Genomic DNA, 23,912 nt, shown 5'->3' on the forward strand with positions numbered 1-23,912 from the left:
ATGAGCTACCATGCCCGTCTCTTTCAATCTTTAGGAAAGCTCACGGCTACTCGTTTGCCTTGAGTCTCAGAGCCTGAACATGGACTTCCGAGAAATACTTCAGATGTTCAAGACTACTGAAATGTAACTGAACATTTTGCACTAGATTCAACAGAGGACAGATCAGTATTTTATATGTGTATATGAGACAACATTGTTGAGTAACTTTGTCCCAATGTCAAATGATCATTTATTGTAAAGTGTATCCTGATTTCAGAATTGTTAGCAGTATGGAGGGTGTCCCTTATGGTACATTCAACTCTGCACTGAAAACAGTATTGATGTGGGATTCCCCTCTGTAGCCTGTGAGTACCATTGGTTAATAAAGAAACTGTCTTAGGCCTGTGATAGGGCAGAGTAGAGCTAATGCTGGAAGGAGGTGGAGTCAGAGAGAAGCCATGTAGCCCCGTCAGAGACAGACACCAGTTGGAATTTGCCGGTAAGCCACAGCCACACAGTGATACACAGAATTACTAGAAATGGGCTAAATTAAGATGTAAGAGTTAGCTAGTAAGAAGTTAGAGCTAATGGGCCAAGTAGTGATTTAACTAATACAGTTTCTGTGTGGTTACTTCGGTTCTGGGCAGCTGGGACAAATGAGCAGCCTCTTACAACACTGTATTTTTCAAAAGGCTATTTATATTTGGCCTTGAGTACATTAAACAGCACATGCAATTAGTATCACATTCTTAATTAAGTTTTTGATCATCTCTGTTTCACTCAGAATTTGCATTGACGAGCAAGCTAGAGCTTGTCTAGGAGACATCTCACAAAAACTTCATGATACATAGATTTTCAATTTGGGAGTCATCTCATCTTCCTTTATAGAAATTCAGGATCTGGAGAGGACACAGAGACCTGTGCTGAGTGCCTCAGGGCAGACCTGAGAGGCAGAGTTATGTTGAGAAGCCACACATAACTTAAACCTTGCTCTGTGTTTCCCTTGTAGAAATAAAAACCTGAAACGAGCCATTGCCCCTGGTACTCTGTGACCCAGCCCTACAACAGCTGTGGAAATGTCGGACTCTTACAAGGATACCTTCAGAAGAACACTCCCAGAACACCTGGCAGAACACAGGTGGGTGATCACTGTTGAGCACATCTGTCTGCTGTTGGCACACCCCGCAGCTTCCCAACCCAACCGTCTTTACGTGCTCTGAAAGGTGGCAACCATCAACATTACCTGTGTATGCATCTGTCAGAACGAATCTCCTAGCAAGATCTTATGGATGACTGAGAATCACAGAACGTGTTTCTAAATTCTTTAGCTTTCTCTATAAGTAGACCCAGAAAGCATGAATGCCAGCAGGTATTGAAAAATCCTCACTCTCCCGATGATTGAACTCTTTATTCAGTGAAGTCCTTAAGGAATTCTTCCTCTCTAAGTATACATCCTTTTTGTCTGGAGTGTGTCAAGGGGTTGCCTTTATTTACTGCAGAGGACTGAGCAGAAGGGCCCCTTCAAGAGAACATCTCTAAATGACCCCATTAAAGATGGCCTCGTTGGGTCACTTATTTCAACCACTTCAAAATCTATTTCATTGTTGTTTTTTTTTTCCCATCTTCCTGTTTAGTCTCTTGCTCACAGTCTAGAACTAGTGGACAAAGCTTTCTGGTCCTCGCCTTTTCTTTTTCCTTTGCGCTGGCGTTCCAGAGGTAAGGTAGCTAATTTATACATCACGGGAAATATAACTCCAGTGAATATGGCTGATGCAAAACAAACGTACAGAATCACTGGCAGGTCTGGGTAGCGTCCTTGAAGAATTCCGATGACTGCAGGAATCGCCATATCTCCTAGAGAGGCACCAATTACGAAGAATGCTGCAGACTTCCCACTTAGGCTGGTGTACTGCTCAATCCAGGAAACTCCACTGGGAAATGTGGTTGCCATTGAGGCTCCATACACAGCAGTCGCAATCCAGAGGCAGAGAGGGCTCTTGTCAAAAAGGACCAGAAAGAAAGATGAGACAAGGCTGCCAACGTTGCTCAACACAATCATGGTTCCAGGCTGTAAGAATGTTGCAAAGAAAATGGCCAGGCCCCTGCAGGCTGCAAAGGTCCCCCAGAAGACGGAGTTCAAGCCGGCTGCTTCGCTTTCTTTCATGCCAACATGGGTGGTGGCGAAGGAAAATAGGTAAGAACCAAATGTTATCTCAGCTCCAACATAAAAGAAGAAGAAGACAAAGAGGAGACAGAGCAAGGTCCTGTGATATTTAGCTCTTCGAGCACCCTGAGCAGAATCTGTGGTTTTTCTCTGCCTTGAGTGTTTAATACAAAACAGACCAAAGAAAAAGACAGAAACTACTAAAATATAGGTGCCAGTGGAAACATAAGCCCACAGCAGATTCATGTTCTCGGGTACCGCAAACAGAGAGTCTGAGGTGGCTTCAGATGATCGGTTCAGCATTAGAGGGTCAAAGGCAGACTCTGTGTGGTTCTGAGTGGATTCTGAGGTACTCCAGGCCAATTTAGCCAGCAGGGGAGCGAGGACAGCACCCAAGGCGAAGCTGAAGTGCAAGGCCTGCATGTGTGGGGCTGCTTTGTCCCCCCAAAGAGCCAAGATGAGGACATTTGCACCTGCCAGTGAAACATGGGGAAAGGTTCAAGTTAAATTGTCAGACAGTGCAGGGAAATCTCAACAGGCCATTACTATGATAAAGCGGCTGAGCCTGTGTCACACGGTAGGAATGGCGTGACATTAGCCCCAAGTGATTCTGATTAAGGACCTCATCCATGAACAGCAAAAAACTGTGTGTTGTGATATCTCAACTCATACGTGGAAAGCTTCAAGCTGGAAAAGCACTGCCCTCTGGAACCAGGTACACAAACAAGCAAAGGGCCGTTATACACAGGCCCACACCACACTGGGGAATAATGCTATAGACCTATTCGTTACAAGTGTTTGGAACATATGTGTTGACTAGGAAAATGTTTATCATCCAATAGAGGCCAAATGACAAAGCTGTCTGGAAACCACTTGAACATGGTGGATAGAAGAAATGCAAACACTCCACCAGGAACCCAAGTGATCTAGGCTCTGGTGCTCCAGCTACGGGAAACCAGCGGCCCGTCTTTCGGAATCCACACAACACTGCCTAAACCCTGACAAGGGGGCAAACTTTAAGCAACAAGCCTTTGGTTTTTTATTTTAACCAGTTACTTTGAGATAAGCATATGTTTCTACTTTGTAACTCCACGACCAAATGATACCTGAGTTATAAAACACTAATGGTGTTACTGTTACATTAGTACATCAAGGAACATTCCATCTAGAGAAGCAGATCAGTGTGTTGCTTGGCTATCATCAGAGGAGCTTCCTGCATCAGGTGGGTACAAACACAGAGACCCACAGACAGCGATCTCTCTCTCTCTCTCTCTCTCTCTCTCTCTCTCTCTCTCTCTCTCTCACACACACACACACACACACACACGTCACATGTATGCATGCACGCATGAAGGCAGGCAGACAGGCAGACTGACTGACCGACTTTGGAAGACTAAGCCCTAGATAATGTCTCCATCAAACTCCCCCTCTTAGAACTCAGGGAACCCAGCTGAAGAAGAGGCAGAAAGAGTGTAAGAGCCATAGGGGATGGAGGACACCAAGAGAACAAGGGTCTCTAAATTAGCTTGAGCAAAGCTCATCTGAACTCAGAGACTGAGGCAGCATGCACACACCATGCACACATCTGCACCAGGTGTAATGTGAAAGTAAAATGCTGCAGGTCCCCAGAGCAGCAGCAGGCAGCGGGCAGGGAGTCCTGAGAGCAGCCAGTCCCAGGCAGGGACAGTGCAGGAGACCATGAGGAAAGACAGATATATGGGCACACCATGAGACCACGCCACACATCTCCAAAGGTGGCTAGTCCTGGGCGGGCAAGAGACAGATGGATAGGCATGCCATGCAGAGTTAGGTTGGATATTTATTTAGTGGGTTATGGTAGGGAAGGGGAGAAGACCAGAGAGGGAAGAAGAGGGGGGAGAGGGGGGAATGGAGAGAGAGGGGGAGTGAGGGATGAAAGGAGGGAGGGAGGGAGAGAGAGGGAGGAAGGGAGAGAGAAGGGAGAGAGACAGAAGCTGCCTCTTTGAGAGGGAGATGGAAAAAGGGGAGAACTCAGGCTGGAAGTTGAAGATCAGCTTGCCTCAGCAGATGGGTGTGTGTGTGTGGCTTGTCTCTTAAAAGAGACAGGACAGACCATCATACCAGGTCCTTCTCATATGTGTTATGACTGCCAGTTTAGTGTTTTGATGGGATCCTTGAGTGTGGGAACAAGTGGGTCTCTGCTACTTGTGCCTTCTCTTGGGCTCTATTCCCTAGGTTTGTTTGTTTTGTCAAGTTCTGGTGTGTAGATTTTCCTTTTAACATATATTCTTATATATATTATTTTATTATCCCTTAGGAACTTGTTTTTTTTTCTAATGACAGACAGAAAGGGAGTAAGACTGGATGAGAGAGGTGGCAGGGAGGAACTGGGAGGAGTAGAGAGAGGAAAATGTAATCAGGGTATATTGTGTGGGAAAAAAACCAAATCTAATGTCAATGAAATGAAAAAAAAAAGAATATCAAGGGAGATCTAGAGAGTAGGAACTAAAGGAAAGTCCACATAGTGTGTGGTACTTTGTAGGTTTTCAAATAGATATTAACAAATGGAAAAGCTATCACTTTGGAGATTTAGAACTTCTAGGAGAAAATAACAAGAAAGAAAGCAAGCAGCACAGTTTCTCTTAGCTCGGTAAGTCAGGTCTGCTTAACTGTAAGTCTGCCTCTCTGCTTTCTCAGCCAAGGGATGGCCCCGGGCTGGATCTAAACCACCAGCTCTTCCTACTTGTTTTACAAAGATAAATTTTAACCCCCAGACTCAAGCTCACTTCAGCCACACTGCAACCACAGATGGCCGTTCCCAGGGTAGCTCCTGCAAATCAGTCTCTCAGAGAACGAAGACGTTTAGTCCAATCGTATAGATATCTGTTCATAACCAATGCCAGACCAGCCCCAAGTGCAGCTGCTACAAGGGTGTTCCCTCTGAGTGACCCCATGACCAAGTCAGTACTGTGTCATTTCAAAAGTATGCCAGGGACAGTTGATATCATCTGCTGTACTTTCCTAGTGGGGTTCCCACCCGAGAGGTGACACTTCACACACCTGTATCCACAACGCCAACGGAAGCCCCAAAGACAGACATGGTGACCATCAGTAAGACTGCTGTCTTGCAGAAAGGGATGAGATAAAGGCCCACTGCCGTTGCCACCATTGCCACTCCTGGGAAGAAAGGCAAGAAATTCAGCTGTAGGAGCTGGAAACATGGGTCAGTAGTGGAATGCATGCTTGTCTAGCATGCATGAGTCCCTGCAAAAAAAACTTTAATATTTAAAAAATAAAGTGAGTTATAAAAAAACTATATCCCTGAGGATAATCAAACCTATAAGAGTACAAAAATTACATTCAGTTTCCACTGAGAGTAGTGGTTTCTAAACTGGTTATGTAAAATCGTGTAAATTCTCTGAGGCCTTTGTAACTTATGACCTAAGCAGATTTGTCATACCATTAATGCTCATAATAATTTATACCGCAAAGCCATGGTTTTTGGCAAAGGATACAGATCAGAAATCATTTCCTTATTGTCACACATTAAAGAAACTTGGAGAAATTTTAGATGTGGCTAACAATTTTTTTTTCCATATAAGTTTCTGCTTATGCTCGTAAATTAATTGCCCGGGGAAACAGGGAGGAAGTAGAAGAAGAATCCCTTATTTATTAACCGGAAGTAACTCAGTTCCCTTGCTCTGTGTCTTACAACATCATCTAAATCCCCATTAATTGTGCCAATTTGTTGGGAACATTATGCTGAGAGCTTTGCCGTCTTTTCAGGTATGGAAGGGACAGTCTAGGTTCCTCAGGGACACTGGGTGACTAGGACACAACATAGTCTACGTCATTTCACCCACAACCTCCCGCCCTTTCTTGTTCAATCCTGAATGCACAGAGCCTGGCCAGGTTCCAGGAACCCATTCTGACCCCTGTGTCCCCAAAACCCTGTCCTACCCCCAGAAAAGCAGAGCTTCATGGTCAGCCAGTGTGTGAGCCTGGAGCAGAGCCAACATTGCAGTAAAGGTCAGCCCTGTTCAGGGGGCCAGCGCTCGCTCCCCAGGGCCAATCAGGTTTCCAGACTCCTTCCAGCTGCCCAGGTAAGGGCAGGGAGTCTAGAAGCCCAGCTGCCAGGGAAGACGCCCTGGCACTGGCTGCTTCTGTTGTCAGCACTCTGCAGGCGGTGCCTGTCACACGAAGAGCCAGGGTATAAAGTCAGGACAGGCAGAGAACAGCGGAGGTTGGTGTTTACTCACCCAAAAGAAAGAACTGGTTCGTGTGGTCAAAGAGAACCCCACCAATCATGGTGCCACACAAGAACCCAGAGGCCCGGCCCACAAAAATGAGAGACAGGCCGCTGATATTTCTGTTCACGTTCGCTGCCAGATCTTGAAATGTGGGTCCCAGTATAGCAACACTCATTCCCTAAAATTTCAAAAGACAGAAGCTTTGCATTTACAATAATTAAAACAATGTCTGAAAAGAGTGGTAACAGATTGTTCTCCCATAAAAGGAGTGGGCGATGAGAGACAGTGGTTACTTTAAGACTTCAGTTCAGGAAGATCTGCAATGGCAATACAATTGTTGCAAGAGCAACGTGGTCATCTGGGTTTTATCCAGGTGCAGCCTTCAATTTTTAAAACATTATATACTAATTTGAGATAGTGTTTTCTGCAGCTCAGGCTGGCCTCAAACTCTGAGTGTAGCCAAGAACGGCCTCGAACTCCTGGTCCTCCTGCCCTCCAGGCACTGAGCTTACGAATATGGACCTCCATTTCCAATATAAAAATTACAGAATTCTTCATTTTCTCAGTTCTTTCTCTTAAGCTGTATTCCGTATGACTTAGTTGTGAAATGATTTGCATATTTTTCTTTTTTCCAAAACCAGGGTTTCACATTCATTTTAATGGTTCAGGAAATCTATACACACATTTGTACATGTATACACATACATGGAGATAAGGACACCAAGAAAACATAATAGAACACTGAAACTGGCTATCTATGTACAGAATGTGAGAAAGTTCATTGTTCAACCTACCTGCTTTTCTGTAGCTTTGGGGTTTTAAACACAAAAACACAGATTTCAATAATCACACAAAGCTAACCTGCACTGTCTGTAAGTGGAAACACAGGCCACAGAGTGAGGATTCAGAACCATGGAATTGTGGGGAGGATAAGCTTATGAGAAAGAACCTCATGATACAGACCATGTATACACTTGATATGAATGCTGGATTTCCCTTTCTAGTTATTAATTATATAGTCCACACATTTTTCTGAGTATATATTTCCAAACTAGGAAAAGGTAAAAACATTGGTATGAAATATACAGAAATATTTTACCAGGATGTGGTGTCATACACCTTTAATCCCAGCGCTCAGGAGGCAGAGGCAGGCGGATCTCTGTATTTGAGGCCAGTCTCCAGGACAGCCAGGGTTTTACAGAAAAACCTTGTCTCAAAAATACCAATAAAATGAAAATATTTTTGAAGGAAATTCACTACACATGTTTTATGTGTGTATGTGTGTGTGAATGTCTGTATAAAAACAAAAGGTTTTCTTAGTAAGATGTAAGGGGCCTTATGCTCAGGGAGTCGCACACCTGAGGTCAGGCAATGGCAATGCGCTTGCTGTGCCCTCCTCATCTCAGTTTCCCAGGAAATAGTCTGACACAATCACCGGTTCTCACTGAATGACTTGACATTAGGTAATAGGTTTCTCTAAACAATTTCCGTAGATTATACAGCACGCCACCGTAAGTGTTAGCACACATATTCTGTATATGCAAGCTGGTTTGTTATTCAAATGCTATAAATAATTTCTACTGCTCACGAGTCAGTTCTGCCTACTTTGACAGCCTTTCTGACTCCCTCATTCTGATGTTGGTGTTTGCTGAGCCCTCTGCAGCAGACTCTGAGCCGTCAGCCGCCTGAGCGAGTCCATCTTCATCAGCCGAGTCAGGGTCAGCATCTAAATCCTCCCCACCGTCTTCCTTCCCTTGTGGCGTCTGATATGGATGGAGCCTTGAGTTTCAGTCACTGCTGAAGTTCCTGGTTCTTTATTAAACAGAATGACAGCGGCTTCTTTCTTTCCACATTTTGCACAAGCTTCAAGCTCACAGGCACCTGGTCCACACATTCGTAAGAGTCCTTCACTGCCTGTTGTAAACATGTAACCCCCTCCTTAGGCTGTGACAGTGGCTTGTATTTGCTGTCCTTTACACGTGTTCAGGGACTTCTTTGCAGCGCTGACATGCTCCGCCATGAAGTTTTGCCTTAGTTTCTTGGTCTGAACACTTTCATCTAACTTGTTTTTTTTAATTTTTATTTTTTTAGGTAAATGTATCCTGGTCCTTTGGGGCCCTGGACTGACCCACAGGGCCTTTCTGGGAACTCACCAGATAAGAACACTGAACTGAACTGAAGAGATAAGAACAGATAAGAAGGTTGTGGACATGTGACCATCGTTACTGAGATTAGAAATTTTTCTAAATATTGAGCATTAGTATCTAAAGTTCACTGCAAAGCTACAATTTTATGTTGCTGTTAAAACAATAAATAAGGTGTTCTTACATGCTGGCTGGCCCTTTTGGTCTTTTAAATAGCGGTACATTAACTCTATAACTACAGCCTCCTTCTCCGTCAGCACTGGGGCTTAGGAAGAGATTGTGGAGGACTGTACTTTAAACTGGAAATGGTTGGCCTAGGAAGCAGGGATCCCCGCTTTTCCTGTGCTCCACACGTTAGCTATTAAATTTTTGTTCCTTCAGAAACTGAGTATCCTGCAAAGAGCTAAGTTAACCAACAATGAGAGTTTTCACATTTGCCTTTGAGGCGCTAACGTCGCTTTGGTTGAAGAGAGATGTCCTTAACCTGTGATCTGATCTTGAATAAGCATTTTAAACCTTTGAAATTTTGCTGAAGTTCCCCAAGTCAAATCAGATTAAATATTTCTTTTCTGTTAAATTTTAAGAGTATGGGTGTTTTCCCTCCTTACTTGTCTGTGAACAAAATACATGTCTAGTGTCCTGAGATGTCAGAAGAGAATGTTTGATCCCCTAGAACTGGGGTTACAGGCATGTAACTTTGGCGTGTAATATGTATCACATCTGAGCTGCCATGTGGATATTGAAAACCAAATCCAGATCTTACGGAAAAATATTAACTGAGGATCAATCTCACTAGTTTTCAAATATTTTTCTTGAACATGAATTAATTAATTTGCAGGTTTTCTGATGGATGCTTGAAATATCTCAAAAAGATAATTCTCTTACAAAAATAGAGACATTAAAATAATTGGGCTTGTTTTTATATTAAATTACATGGAAAACATTGCTAAAAAGTAAGTAATGCTATACTTTTCAGTTATTTTCATAGGGGTGTGTTATTGTTCTTGGGTCTCAGAAATTATATAACATTCATAAAAATACAAGTCCTCGTAGAACATCATCAATAATAATCCTAATTATTATCTGTGTTATATGCAGGAGTCAGGCCGAGCAGCCCTGCCTGTAGTCCTGGCTGTCAGGAGGATCAAACAGAGCATGAGTTTTGGTCAACACGACAACACAAGATCCACCTCATAAAAGCTGCAGGTCATGAACAGAGACGACTTTTCTCGCCAAGTGCATCACTATTGCAACTCTCACAGGTCTTTGTCCACTTGAAGTCTTGTCACCTACAGTTAACCGTTTAGGGGGAGGGGTCTTTACCAAGCCACCATCAGTTTGGCATCAAGGGCAGAGACTCTGTCAAGTACAGGATTCTGTAGCTTTAAGGTCGCTCCATTGGGCTGGGGAGGAATTCTCGACTTCTAATGAAGAAACCAGTGGCTCATAAACATCAAGGTGATGTTTAACCCAGCAAGCAGTGAGCACAAGAAGAAATAAGTACCCAGGAAATGACCTGGCGGATTTTCATGCGAAGTAGCCGCCAGTGGAGAGATTGTTAAACTGTGCGGTTTGAACGAGCTCCACAAGAGCGATCCAAGTCTAATTTCCTACATAATCTAGTTAATGAACAATTTTAGGCACCTAAGTGGAAAAGAAAACTGGTGTTTAAGGTGATGGAAATCCATTGCCATGCGTGGTCCCAGGGGCAGCTTGGATGTCCGCCCGGTGCCTGCTGAGTCTTTAAAGCTGGCACCAGCAAAAGCTCTGCGCTCCAAGACTCAGCGTGTAGAGCTGAAATGACCGGAACACAACCGAGCAGCAGGGGATCGCTAGGAAATGAGGCTCCTACCCAGTGTTTGCTTTGTCAATCCCTTAATTTTGGTGGAGACAATAAAAGCCTTAAGTGATATGTTCCCAGAAGCGTCATGCCTTAAACCCTTGTGGATGGATTCGTTCACTTGACGCCCACAGAGACTCAGGACTCTGATATACATAAATACATAAGGCATTCCCATACAACATGAGTAATGCCTTTTTAAAAAGAGCTGCACCCTAACTTATAGACACTTGCAGATCTTGCCCTCTCATAAGCTATAACATTACTCGCTAGTCAGTTTTATGGGATTCCAGCAAAGTATATTTTCTCTAGGTTGAAAAAAAGCCCCTTCCACCCACCAACTGGTGTGAACCAGGATTTCCATGATCTAGAATCTGGGAAATGGGGCTTTTAGAAACACCACCATTAACTTACTCCCCTCCACTACTGGAAGGGGCCATTCCAGGTTTTCTCTGCAGCAAACTTCTGGGCTGTCTGTCTTCTATCTGTATCTCTCAGCTGGGAGGGACTGATCCTGTCTGCTCTAATTGTGCCTGTGCTGGACACCTTAAGGAAAGGTTGACCAGGGACAGTTCTCCCCAGAAAGCAGACACCATTATAATGATGGGTCACTTTGCTAAGATCATGGAGAGATCTTCTCTGTCTTTGCAAAACCATTATCCTTTTTCCTTTTCCTCTAGCCTGGTGCCCCCATCGTCGTCCTCACAAGGATACCACTGTTTCTCTAACTATGCTCCTGCACACACTAAGGAAACTTTCCAGGGAAGGGCTGGGATACAGGATGTATTCATGGGAGCAGCTAGCACTTAGTATGTAAGCACACAGCGTGGTGGAGGCAAAGCCCTCTAAATGAAAGCTCTCAGTCCTTCATTTACATCGGTTGTTTAAGCTCATATGGATCCTGTCACCAGAAGAATTAAGGAAATGGAGAGCTCACAGTCACCACCATTGGAAAGCAGCAAGGAGCTAATCTGCTTCCTGAGAGGGATTTCCTGACCGCTGAGCCTGTGGTCCACTCTTAGCCCACTCGGTAGTGCGGTTGTTTCATTCTGGGGAGCTACGTTCCATTGCAGAGAACCTGCTTGAGATGGATTTGGGGTATAGGAGCTGCTGGAGGTGCCTAAACAATTTCATGTTTGTGAAGAAGAAGGATACCAGAGGTTCCATCCCCACCCTCATAAATGCTGTTCAGTCATTAAGTGAGTGTCTCCAATCAAGACAAGTTATAGCCCCTGTGGCAGTCTGCTGTGTGTCTGAATGCAGAAAAGCATGACCCTGTGTTGGTGGCTCTTACTTGTGAGCTTTTGCCATGTAAATTAAAGGACTTTGGAGTAGTTTCTCAAACAAGAGACATTTCTGCTGCTATGTCCAGATTTTTTTCAGGTTGGGACCCTGGTCCCTCAGAACCACTGGCTGCTATGTCCAGATTTTTTCAGGATGGGACGCTATCTCTCGGTGCCACTGGGTTGTTGCTTGTTTCGGTGGCATCCTTAGACCTTTGCTCCAACATGTGCAGGGCTCTGCAGGGAGGAGCATGAACAGAGCTTGGGGTGGGTCTTTGCCTACCGTGTTCTTTCACAGCTGCCTAGCGTCCCGCACCCAGAGCAGGTCAGCAGCAGGATGCCAGGCAGAGCTTCGGTGAGCTGCTGGTAGGTTTGGAGATTTTGGAAACCCTTCGGGTTTTCAAATGACAAGAACAAGGGGAAAAAGCAGATGCTGCAAACAAAATCAAGAAAGTGGAGTCCAAATGGAAGTCAGAACTCCACAGCCAATCTTAAAATGGTCATATGGACCAGTTGGAAAGAAAATATTGCACAGACTTCAGCAATGTCTGCAGTAGAACACAGGTGAAGAGCTTACTCGTTATGCTTTACGGAAGGTTCAGAAGACCCACACTTCCAAGTTAATAGTTTCTGGTTAGTGTATGAGTTCTTGGTTTGTGAGTGTTTAGCTTTGGGGATGGGTATGTAGTTAATGGCTAGAGTACTTGCCTAGGTTTCGTAAAGCCCTGGGTTCATCCACTGTTCTTCACAGACCGAACATGCTGACACACACCCATTATCCCAGCACCTTGTGTGGAGGTCAGGAGGATCAGGAGTTCAAGGTCCATCATCAGCTACGGGATGAGTTGAGGACCAGCCTCTGCCACTTAAGCAGCTACCGGTATGGTAGAGAAAAATAATTTTTTCTCTTGTTATTATTTCCCCATCTGTATAATCAACTGTTTGGCGTAATTTAGTCAAGGCACCAGAAAGAGAAGATTCCCCCCAAAGTAGATTTTTCTGTATAATAATTAAGGGCAGTGACTACAGACCTTGGCAGCCTCTTTTCTGTCTCCCCAGTACTCAGAGGAGCAGACAAAGATGGCCATGCGGGTGGGGGCATCTTATGCAAAATCAATCATGCTCTTGACAGTGACCCACCATGATTAAAATTGTGTTAGTTGATGAAAACAAAGCCCCAGCGGATTAACTAAAATGCCCAAGGTCACACAACGTGCAGGCAGCAAAGGTGAGAGTCCAGCAGGGACGGTCAGGTCCCTTGCCCAAGGCTGGCACGTCACTCTGGGAGGGGTGCAGCCCCAGCTCTCACCAGCCCCAGGAAGGCGGCATACAGGACCGCGGTGGAGAACCAGCGCAGCACGCTCCTGGCCCGGCCACTCCTCCAGGAGGTCGCAGCGGCCGGCTTGCTCTCTGCCAGGGTCTCCGCCTGGTGGAGCCGCTGGGCACCAGCCGCGGGCCCAGCGCTCCCGGTCTTCACGTTTAGTTCCAGCTTGGCGGCTGCGGAGAGCTCCTGCTGCGGGCGGACCCTCCCGGGCTCTGTGCTCGGTTCCTCCAGGCTCTACCTTCCCCCAGGGACCGTCCCGACTCAGGACCTCCTGCGGCGGCTGGACTTCGACCCTGGCCCCAGCTGGCCACCCAGAACCTTCACTCTCCATCTTGCAAAATAGCCGGGGTTCCCGTGACAGAGTCAAGCTCTGGCCAACCAATAGGGAGAGTCGTCCAGGAAGTCATGGTGGTTGCCTAGGAAACCGAACTCTCTGTGAGTTTGAGCTACAACTGCAGCTGCAGCCTGGCAACAGTCCCTAAACAGCGCGTGCTGCTAAGCTTTAGGGAACCGGTATGCGCAGGAGCGGAGGTCGTCCTTACATGACCGCATCCCTGCCTTTCTGTCCACTCTTGAGCCCTTCCGGTCTGCTATTCAGCTTTCAGGCTACAATCACTTGCTCTGGAACAGGCTCCTGGAGCCATAGGGATCCTCGCCACACTCCTCTGTCACCATAGCTAGGTGTCAGGAAAGGATAAATAAAGTCATAGAGAAAACCTACAGCTCGCCAAAGGTCAGTCAGCAGTCACTGGCCCCGTCAACAGCCAAATAGCTCAAGGCGCACGTATTGGTTCAAAATTGTGGTTTCAAACCCACACAAGACCAAATATACCCACAAGTGACTGGAGCCTGACATTGATCACCATGATCGCTGAGTAAAGTAATGTCAGCTGCCATTACTGGGGAGGAGGGGGTGACTTTGTTCGGTTTGCTTTACTCAAACCAACAATGTGATGTGTTTACATCTATTTCAAATACGTTCTAGCCACCCGAAAACCTCCTTGCTCTCTACAGCACTGACGACTTATGCTGAGAACATTCCTACATAATAGCATTGGTCAAGAACCAGAATGGAAGGGCTGTTTGTTTGTTTTTTAATAAAAAAACATTATTCCTGGAGATTACCCAGTTGCCTGCTCTTATCAAGGGTTGCTTGTTATTAGCTGAATTCTAACTACAGAGCAAATCATTATTTATGGTTAATGACACTACAGAAGCATAAAATTTTGTAATCTGTGATGTCATTTAATCCAACAGATATTTATATACCAGATTATGGTGACCACGCAGGCTATTGAGAAAATCAGGAAAAGAAAAATCACTGCAACTTGTTGCTTGCTCTAAGCAGGATAAAACAATTTTTTTAGGGGAAATCAGAATAATTATAACTCATTGATTAAACCTAAATTGAGAATTAAAATAAATAGTGTCAGGTTAGTATTGAAAGTTCTCAGTGTCTTATAGAGAAATATAAAAGTTAATAAAATTCAGGTTTCTAGAAACTCTACTTCAAAGTCAGCTGTTTTTGTGAGTCCTTCCAAAGATAGGAGTTCACCCTCATACTCCAAAGCCCTCCCCCGCCCCCTTTCTCTTAGGAGCTGGAGTCTCTACCACCTTTGTCTGTGCATGTCACAGCTGTCCGTGGACCTCCCAGATCATTCCTGGACACCCAGCCCCTGCTCCAGTCAATGGCTTTGGTCTAAGATTCAGTATCCACGCCACTGCCGCACAACTTCACTTCCACAGGCTTAACACCAACACTCGAAACATCATCTCTGGCAAAGGCTTGACTTCAAAATCTTAAAATCCAGCCTTCCCTTTTATTGCCACAGTTTCCCATCCCCCTGTTTCCCTCTCCGTCATTCCCACTGGACCTGCCCTTCAATGTTGGGGTCCTCCTTTGGTGACTCCATTTCTCCCCATCTCCTTTCCCAGACTGTCAGCTCTCTCTGTCTCACTCCGTTCCCTCCCTCACCGAAGTTAATGCGGACTCTAGGGAAACTCCATGAACTGTCCTAGTGGTGAGCTTACTTCTTGACACAGTAGTGGTTTTACCTCAAAATTAAATATCTCTAGCTTCCTTAACCTGCTGTTTAAAAGTGACTGAATTTGTTCTCTGACAATTCCACCGTGTATAGCGCAGTGTAGCGTGTTGTGTTTACTCTCCCCAGTCCCCTCTTGTCTTCTTCCTGTCTTTGTCACCCTCCCCCCAGATCCCTTGACCCCCATTCAGACCGTTGGGGTGTTTGTCTGTGTGAGTTGGTGGAAGAAAGAGGTCATTTCAAAATGAAATTTTGAGGTCTATGTGACAGCAGGAAGGTCCAGCCTCTGATGAACTGAACCCCAACAGCCATACAAAGGCATTTATTGATAGTTTCACAAAGCTGGGTTTTGGGTAAGTAGTTCTTCCAACCTAGGTCCTCCTTATCTGTATGTCTTGCTATATGTCCTCATGACTTCAGTACTTCATTGTGTATCATTTGCAATACATAATAATCTAAGAGCCTCAAGTGTGCCAAAGGCCTCTGTGACCAAAGTCATTCAAAGGCCGCAATGCACCTTCAGAAAGCAATTCTACAAATCATGGGAAACATCACTGTTTTCCACAAAGAATTTTTTTTTAACCATTTTCCATTATGACTCTTCAAGGTCAAAGTACTTCTAGGAACAACAATTCGCTGTAATCATTACCCCAGAAACAGTGAGAACTGTTCATTCTAATGTCTAAATAAGATACAGGGAGAAGTTCTCATAATAATGCTTGCTTCAAATACATTGAGAACTGTTTACTCACGCATCTACTCCACATACGTTAGAAGGTTTCATTCTAACATCTACTCCAGATACAGTGAGAATGTTCACTCAAATGCTTACTCCACTTACATTGAGAAGGTTTCATTCTAATGTCTTCTCCAGATACAGCGAGAATGTCCACTCAAATGACTACTCCAGATACATTGAGAAGATTTCATTCTAACATCTTCTCCATATACAGAGAGAATTCTACTCCATATACAGAGAGAACTATTCATACTAAAGTCTACTCCAGATAAAGTCAGAACTGCTCTCTCTAATGTCTACTCCAGATACTATGAAAGTTGTTTATTCTATATCAAAGATATAGTGAGAGCTGTTAACTCAAACAACTACTCCTGATAGAGTGGGAACTGTCATTCAAATGTCTACTGTGGATATAGTGAGAACTGGTTACTCTAACTTCATCCCCAGAGACAGTGAGAATTGATCACTCTAACATCTACCTCAGATAGTGTGAGGACTGTTCTCTTTATCGTCTACTTCAGATGGAGTAAGCACTGTTCCCTTTAACTCTACTCCAGATACAGTCAGAACTGTTCATTCTAATGGCTACCAAATATAAAGCAAGAACTATTTGTTCTAATGTCTACTCCAGAGACAGTGGGAACTGTTCACTGTAACTTCTTCTCCAGATAGAGTGAGAACCATTCATTCTGATTCTACTCCAGAGACAGTGGGAACTGTTCACTGTAACTTCTTCTACAGATAGAGGAAGAACTGTTCACTCTAAAGTCTACTACAGATATCGTGAGATTGTTCAATGTAACGACACTTCCTGAGAGAGTGAGAACTGATTATTCTAATGTCTATTCCATATACATCATACCCTGTTCACACTAACATCTCGCCCAGAAATAATAAGAACTACTTCTCTCTAATGTCTACCACAGACACAGTGCACACTGTCCTCTCTAATGTCTACCACAGACACAGTGTACACCGTCCTCTCTAATGTCTACCACAGACACAGTGTACACTGTCCTCTCTAATGTCTACCACAGACAGAGTGTACACTGTTCTCTCTAATGTCTACAACAGACACAGTGTACACCGTCCTCTCTAATGTCTACCACAGACAGTGTACACCGTCCTCTCTAATGTCTACCACAGACACAGTGTACATCATCCTCTCTAATGTCTACCACAGACACAGTGTACACTGTCCTCTCTAATGTCTACCACAGACAGAGTGTACACTGTTCTCTCTAATGTCTACCACAGATAGTGTACACTGTCCTCTCTAATGTCTACCACAGACAGTGTACACCGTACTCTCTAATGTCTACCACAGACACAGTGTACACCGTCCTCTCTAATGTCTACCACAGACACAGTGTACACTGTTCTCTCTAATGTCAACCACAGACACAGTGTACAACGTCCTCTCTAATGTCTACCACAGACAATGTACACCGTCCTCTCTAATGTCTACCACAGACACAGTGTACACCGTCCTCTCTAATGTCTACCACAGACACAGTGTACACCGTCCTCTCTAATGTCTACCACAGACACAGTATACACTGTTCTCCCTAATGTCTACCACAGACACAGTGTACACTGTCCTCTCTAATGTCTACCACAGACAGAGTGTACACTGTTCTCTCTAATGTCTACAACAGACACAGTGTACACCGTCCTCTCTAATGTCTACCACAGACAGTGCACACCGTCCTCTCTAATGTCTACCACAGACAGAGTGTACACCATCCACTCTAATGTCTACCACAGACACAGTGTACACTGTCCTCTCTAATGTCTACAACAGACACAGTGTACACAGTCCACTCTAATGTCTACCACAGACACAGTGTACACCGTCCTCTCTAATGTCTACCACAGACACAGTGTACACCGTCCTCTCTAATGTCGACCACAGAAACAGTGTACACCGTCCTCTCTAATGTCTATCACAGACACAGTGTACACTGTTCTCTCTAATGTCAACCACAGACACAGTGTACACCGTCCTCTCTAATGTCTACCACAGACACAGTGTACACTGTCCTCTCTAATGTCTACCACAGACACAGTATACACTGTTCTCCCTAATGTCTACCACAGAAACAGTGTACACTGTCCTCTCTAATGTCTACCACAGACATAGTGTACACCGTCCTCTCTAATGTCTACCACAGACACAGTGTACACTGTCCTCTCTAATGTCTATCACAGACAGTGTACACTGTTCTCTCTAATGTCTACCACAGACACAGTGCACACCGTCCTCTCTAATGTCTACCACAGATAGTGTACACTGTTCTCTCTAATGTCTACCACAGACACAGTGTACACTGTTCTCTCTAATGTCTACCACAGACACAGTGTACACCGTCCTCTCTAATGTCTACCACAGACACAGTGCACACCGTCCTCTCGAATGTCTACCACAGACAGTGTACACCGTCCTCTCTAATGTCTACCACAGACACAGGGCACACCGTCCTCTCGAATGTCTACCACAGACAGTGTACACCGTCCTCTCTAATGTCTACCACAGACACAGTGTACAACGTCCTCTCTAATGTCTACCACAGACACAGTGCACACCGTCCTCTCTATTGTCTACCACAGACACAGTGTACACTGTCCTCTCCATTGTCTACCACAGACCGAGTGTACACCGTCCTCTCTAATGTCTACCACAGACAGAGTGTACACTGTTCTCTCTAATGTCTACCACAGATACTGTACACTGTCCTCTCTAATGGCTACCACAGACAGTGTACACCGTACTCTCTAATGTCTACCACAGACACAGTGTACACCGTCCTCTCTAATGTCTACCAAAGACACAGTGTACACTGTCCTCTCTAATGTCAACCACAGACACAGTGTACACCGTCCTCTCTAATGTCTACAACAGACAGTGTACACCGTACTCTCTAAGGTCTACCACAGACACAGTGTACACCGTCCTCTCTAATGTCTACCACAGACACAGTGTACACTGTTCTCTCTAATGTCAACCACAGACACAGTGTACACCGTCCTCTCTAATATCTACCACAGACACAGTATACACTGTTCTCCCTAATGTCTACCACAGACACAGTGTACACCGTCCTCTCTAATGTCTACCACAGATAGTGTACACTGTCCTCTCTAATGTCTACCGCAGACACAGTGTACACTGTCCTCTCTAATGTCTACCACAGATAGTGTACACTGTCCTCTCTAATGTCTACCGCAGACACAGTGTACACTGTCCTCTCTAATGTCTACCACAGATAGTGTACACTGTCCTCTCTAATGTCTACCACAGACACAGTGTACACTGTCCTCTCTAATGTCTACCACAGACACAGGGTACACTGTCCTCTCTAATGTCTACCACAGACACAGTGTACACTGTTCTCTCTAATGTCTACCACAAACAAAGTGTACACTGTCCTCTCTAATGTCTACCACAGACACAGTGTACACTGTCCTCTCTAATGTCTACCACAGACACAGTGTACACTGTCCTCTCTAATGTCTACCACAGACACAGGGTACACTGTCCTCTCTAATGTCTAAAACAGATAGTGTACACTGTCCTCTCTAATGTCTATCACAGACAGTGTACACTGTTCTCTCTAATGTCTACCACAGACACAGTGCACACCGTCCTCTCTAATGTCTACCACAGATAGTGTACACTGTAATCTCTAATGTCTACCACAGACACAGTGTACACTGTTCTCTCTAATGTCAACCACAGACACAGTGTACACCGTCCTCTCTAATGTCTACCACAGACACAGTGTACACTGTTCTCTCTAATGTCAACCACAGACACAGTGTACACCATCCACTATAATGTCTACCACAGACACAGTGCACACCGTCCTCTCTAATGTCTACCAAAGACACAGTGTACACAGTCCTCTCTAATGTCTACAACAGACTGTGTACACCGTCCTCTCTAATGTCTACCACAGACACAGTGTACACCATCCTCTATAATGTCTACCACAGACAGAGTGTACACCGTCCTCTCTAATGTCTACCACAGACAGAGTGTACACTGTCCTCTCTAATGTCTATCACAGACACTATGCACACCATCCTCTCTAATGTCTACCACAGACACAGTGTACACCGTCCTCTCTAATGTCTAACACAGACAGAGTGTACACCGTCCTCTCTAATGTCTACCACAGACAGTGTACACCGTCCTCTCTAATGTCTACCTCAGACACAGTGTACACCGTCCTCTCTAATGTCTACCACAGACACAGTGTACACCGTCCTCTCTTATGTCTACCACAGACACAGTGTACACCGTCCTCTCTAATGTCTACCACACACACAGTGTACACCGTCCTCTCTAATGTCTACCACAGACACAGTGTACACCGTCCTCTCTAATGTCTACCACAGACACAGTGTACACCGTCATCTCTAATGTCTACCACAGACACAGTGTACACCGTCCTCTCTAATGTCTACCACTGACACAGTGTACACCGTCCTCTCTAATGTCTACCACAGACACTGTGTACACCGTCCTCTCTAATGTCTACCACAGACACAGTGTACACCGTCCTCTCTAATGTCTACCACAGACACAGTGTACACCGTCGTCTCTTATGTCTACCACAGACACAGTGTACACTGTCCTCTCTAATGTCTACCACAGACACAGTGTACACCGTCCTCTCTAATGTCTACCACACACACAGTGTACCCCGTACTCTCTAATGTCTACCACAGACACAGTGTACACCGTCCTTACTAATGTCTACCACAGACACAGTGTACACCATCCTCTCTAATGTCTACCACAGACACAGTGTACACCATCCACTCTAATGTCTATCACAGACACAGTGTACACTGTCCTCTCTAATGTCTACCACAGACACAGTGTACACCATCCTCTCTAATGTTTACCACAGACAGGGTACACCGTCTTCGCTAATGTCTACCACAGACACAGTGTACACCGTCCTCTCTAATGTCTACCACAGACACAGTTTACACCATCCTCTCTAATGTCTACCACAGACAGAGTGTACACCGTCCTCTCTAATGTCTACCACAGACACTGTGTACACCGTCCTCTCTAATGTCTACCAAAGACACAGTGTACAGCGTCCTCTCTAATGTCTACCACAGACACAGTGTACACCGTCCTTTCTAATGTCGACCACAGACACAGTGTACACTGTTCTCTCTAATGTCTACCACAGACACAGTTCACACCGTCCTCTCTAATGTCTACCACAGACAAAGAGTACACCGTACTCTCTAATGTCTACCGCAGACACAGTGTACACCTTCCTCTCTAATGTCTACCACAGACAGAGTGTACACCGTCCTCTCTAATGTCTACCACAGACAGTGTACACCGTCCTCTCTAATGTCTACCAAAGACACAGTGTACACCGTCCTCACTAATGTCTACCACAGCACAGTGTACACCGTCCTCTCTAATGTCTACCACAGACACAGTGTACACCGTCCTCTCTAATGTCAACCACAGACACAGTGTACACTGTCCTCTCTAATGTCTACCACAGACACAGTGTACACTGTCCTCTCTACTGTCTACCACAGACACAGTGTACACCGTCCTCTCTAATGTCTACCACAGACACAGTGTACACCGTCCTCTCTAATGTCTACCACACACACAGTGTACACCGTCCTCTCTAATGTCTACCACAGACACAGTGTACACCGTCCTCTCTAATGTCTACCACAGACACAGTGTACACCGTCTTCTCTAATGTCTACCACAGACACAGTGTACACCGTCCTCTCTAATGTCTACCACTGACACAGTGTACACCGTCCTCTCTAATGTCTACCACAGACACTGTGTACACCGTCCTCTCTAATGTCTACCACAGACACAGTGTACACCGTCCTCTCTAATGTCTTCCACACACACAGTGTACACCGTACTCTCTAATGTCTACCACAGACACAGTGTACACCGTCCTTACTAATGTCTACCACAGACACAGTGTACACCATCCTCTCTAATGTCCACCACAGACACAGTGTACACCATCCACTCTAATGTCTACCACAGACACAGTGTACACCATCCACTCTAATGTCTACCACAGACACAGTGTACACCATCCACTCTAATGTTTACCACAGACAGGGTACACCGTCTTCGCTAATGTCTACCACAGACACAGTGTACACCGTCCTCTCTAATGTCTACCACAGACACTGTGTACACCGTCCTCTCTAATGTCTACCAAAGACACAGTGTACACCGTCCTCTCTAATGTCTACCACAGACACAGTGTACACCGTCCTCTCTAATGTCGACCACAGACACAGTGTACACCGTCCTCTCTAATGTCTACCACAGACACAGTGTACACTGTTCTCTCTAATGTCTACCAAAGACACAGTGCACACCGTCCTGTCTAATGTCTACCACAGACACAGTGTACACTGTTCTCTCTAATTTCTACCACAGACACAGTGTACACCGTCCTCTCTAATGTCTACCACAGACAGTGTACACCGTCCTCTCTAATGTCTACCGCAGACACAGTGTACACCATCCTCTCTTATGTCTACCACAGACACAGTGTACACCGTCCTCTCTAATGTCTACCACAGACACAGTGTACACTGTCCTCTCTAATGTCTACCACAGACACAGTGTACACTGTTCTCTCTAATGTCTACAACAACACAGTGTACACCGTCCTCTCTTATGTCTACCACAGACACAGTGTACACTGTTCTCTCTAATGTCTACCCCAGACACAGTGCACACCATCCTGTCTAATGTCTACCACAGACACAGTGTACACCGTCCTCTCTAATGTCTACCACAGACACAGTGTACACCGCCCTCTCTAATGTCTACCACAGACACAGTGTACACCGTCCTCTCTAATGTCTACCACAGACACAGTGTACACCGTCTCTCTAATGTCTACCACAGATAGTGTACACTGTTCTCTCTAATGTCTACCACAGACACAGTGTACACCGTCCTCTCTAATGTCTACCACAGACACTGTGTACACCGTCCTCTCTAATGTCTACCACAGACACAGTGTACACCGTCCTCTCTAATGTCTTCCACACACACAGTGTACACCGTACTCTCTAATGTCTACCACAGACACAGTGTACACCGTCCTTACTAATGTCTACCACAGACACAGTGTACACCATCCTCTCTAATGTCTACCACAGACACAGTGTACACCATCCACTCTAATGTCTACCACAGACACAGTGTACACCATCCACTCTAATGTCTACCACAACACAGTGTACACCATCCACTCTAATGTTTACCACAGACAGGGTACACCGTCTTCGCTAATGTCTACCACAGACACAGTGTACACCGTCCTCTCTAATGTCTACCACAGACACTGTGTACACCGTCCTCTCTAATGTCTACCAAAGACACAGTGTACACCGTCCTCTCTAATGTCTACCACAGACACAGTGTACACCGTCCTCTCTAATGTCGACCACAGACACAGTGTACACCGTCCTCTCTAATGTCTACCACAGACACAGTGTACACTGTTCTCTCTAATGTCTACCAAAGACACAGTGCACACCGTCCTGTCTAATGTCTACCACAGACACAGTGTACACTGTTCTCTCTAATTTCTACCACAGACACAGTGTACACCGTCCTCTCTAATGTCTACCACAGACAGTGTACACCGTCCTCTCTAATGTCTACCGCAGACACAGTGTACACCATCCTCTCTTATGTCTACCACAGACACAGTGTACACCGTCCTCTCTAATGTCTACCACAGACACAGTGTACACTGTCCTCTCTAATGTCTACCACAGACACAGTGTACACTGTTCTCTCTAATGTCTACAACAACACAGTGTACACCGTCCTCTCTTATGTCTACCACAGACACAGTGTACACTGTTCTCTCTAATGTCTACCCCAGACACAGTGCACACCATCCTGTCTAATGTCTACCACAGACACAGTGTACACCGTCCTCTCTAATGTCTACCACAGACACAGTGTACACCGCCCTCTCTAATGTCTACCACAGACACAGTGTACACCGTCCTCTCTAATGTCTACCACAGACACAGTGTACACCGTCCTCTCTAATGTCTACCACAGATAGTGTACACCATCCACTCTAATGTCTACCACAGACACAGTGTACACC

General features: G+C 45.2%; 1 protein-coding gene and 1 pseudogene across 2 annotated transcripts; both read right to left on the minus strand.

Moving 5' to 3' along the window:
- Positions 1 to 690: 690 nt before the first annotated feature.
- Positions 691 to 13,336, minus strand: LOC142833598 (sodium-dependent glucose transporter 1A-like). 2 transcript variants are annotated; one of them, XM_075945163.1, is made up of 4 exons: positions 12,949 to 13,186; positions 6,382 to 6,550; positions 5,183 to 5,299; positions 691 to 2,616 (listed from the first exon to the last, which is right to left on the minus strand). In XM_075945163.1, exons 2-4 carry the CDS (start codon positions 6,545 to 6,547, stop codon positions 1,622 to 1,624), a joined length of 1,278 nt encoding a protein of 425 aa, XP_075801278.1. In that variant the 5' UTR covers positions 6,548 to 6,550; positions 12,949 to 13,186; the 3' UTR covers positions 691 to 1,621. The 2 variants fall into 2 exon arrangements, with proteins under 2 accessions (XP_075801278.1, XP_075801268.1); XM_075945153.1 differs by lacking the exon at positions 6,382 to 6,550 and having other exon boundaries at positions 12,949 to 13,336.
- LOC142837743 (uncharacterized protein C9orf85 homolog pseudogene) lies at positions 7,827 to 8,585 on the minus strand (annotated as a pseudogene).
- Positions 13,337 to 23,912: the final 10,576 nt, after the last annotated feature.

This window comes from Microtus pennsylvanicus, chromosome 1, assembly GCF_037038515.1.
Source record: "Microtus pennsylvanicus isolate mMicPen1 chromosome 1, mMicPen1.hap1, whole genome shotgun sequence".
NCBI classification, from domain to species: Eukaryota; Metazoa; Chordata; class Mammalia; order Rodentia; family Cricetidae; genus Microtus; species Microtus pennsylvanicus.

Bases quoted from the DNA above. Each gene is read 5' to 3' on its own strand.
- LOC142833598 (XM_075945153.1), bottom strand. From the start codon at position 13,294: ATGGAGAGTGAAGGTTCTGGGTGGCCAGCTGGGGCCAGGGTCGAAGTC. The intron at 5,300-12,948 runs GTGAGAGCTGGG...CTTTCTTCCCAG, and splicing joins ATGCCGCCTTCCTGGGGCTG to GAGTGGCAATGGTGGCAACG. The intron at 2,617-5,182 runs GTGTGTGAAGTG...TTTCACTGGCAG, and splicing joins CGTTGGCGTTGTGGATACAG to GTGCAAATGTCCTCATCTTG.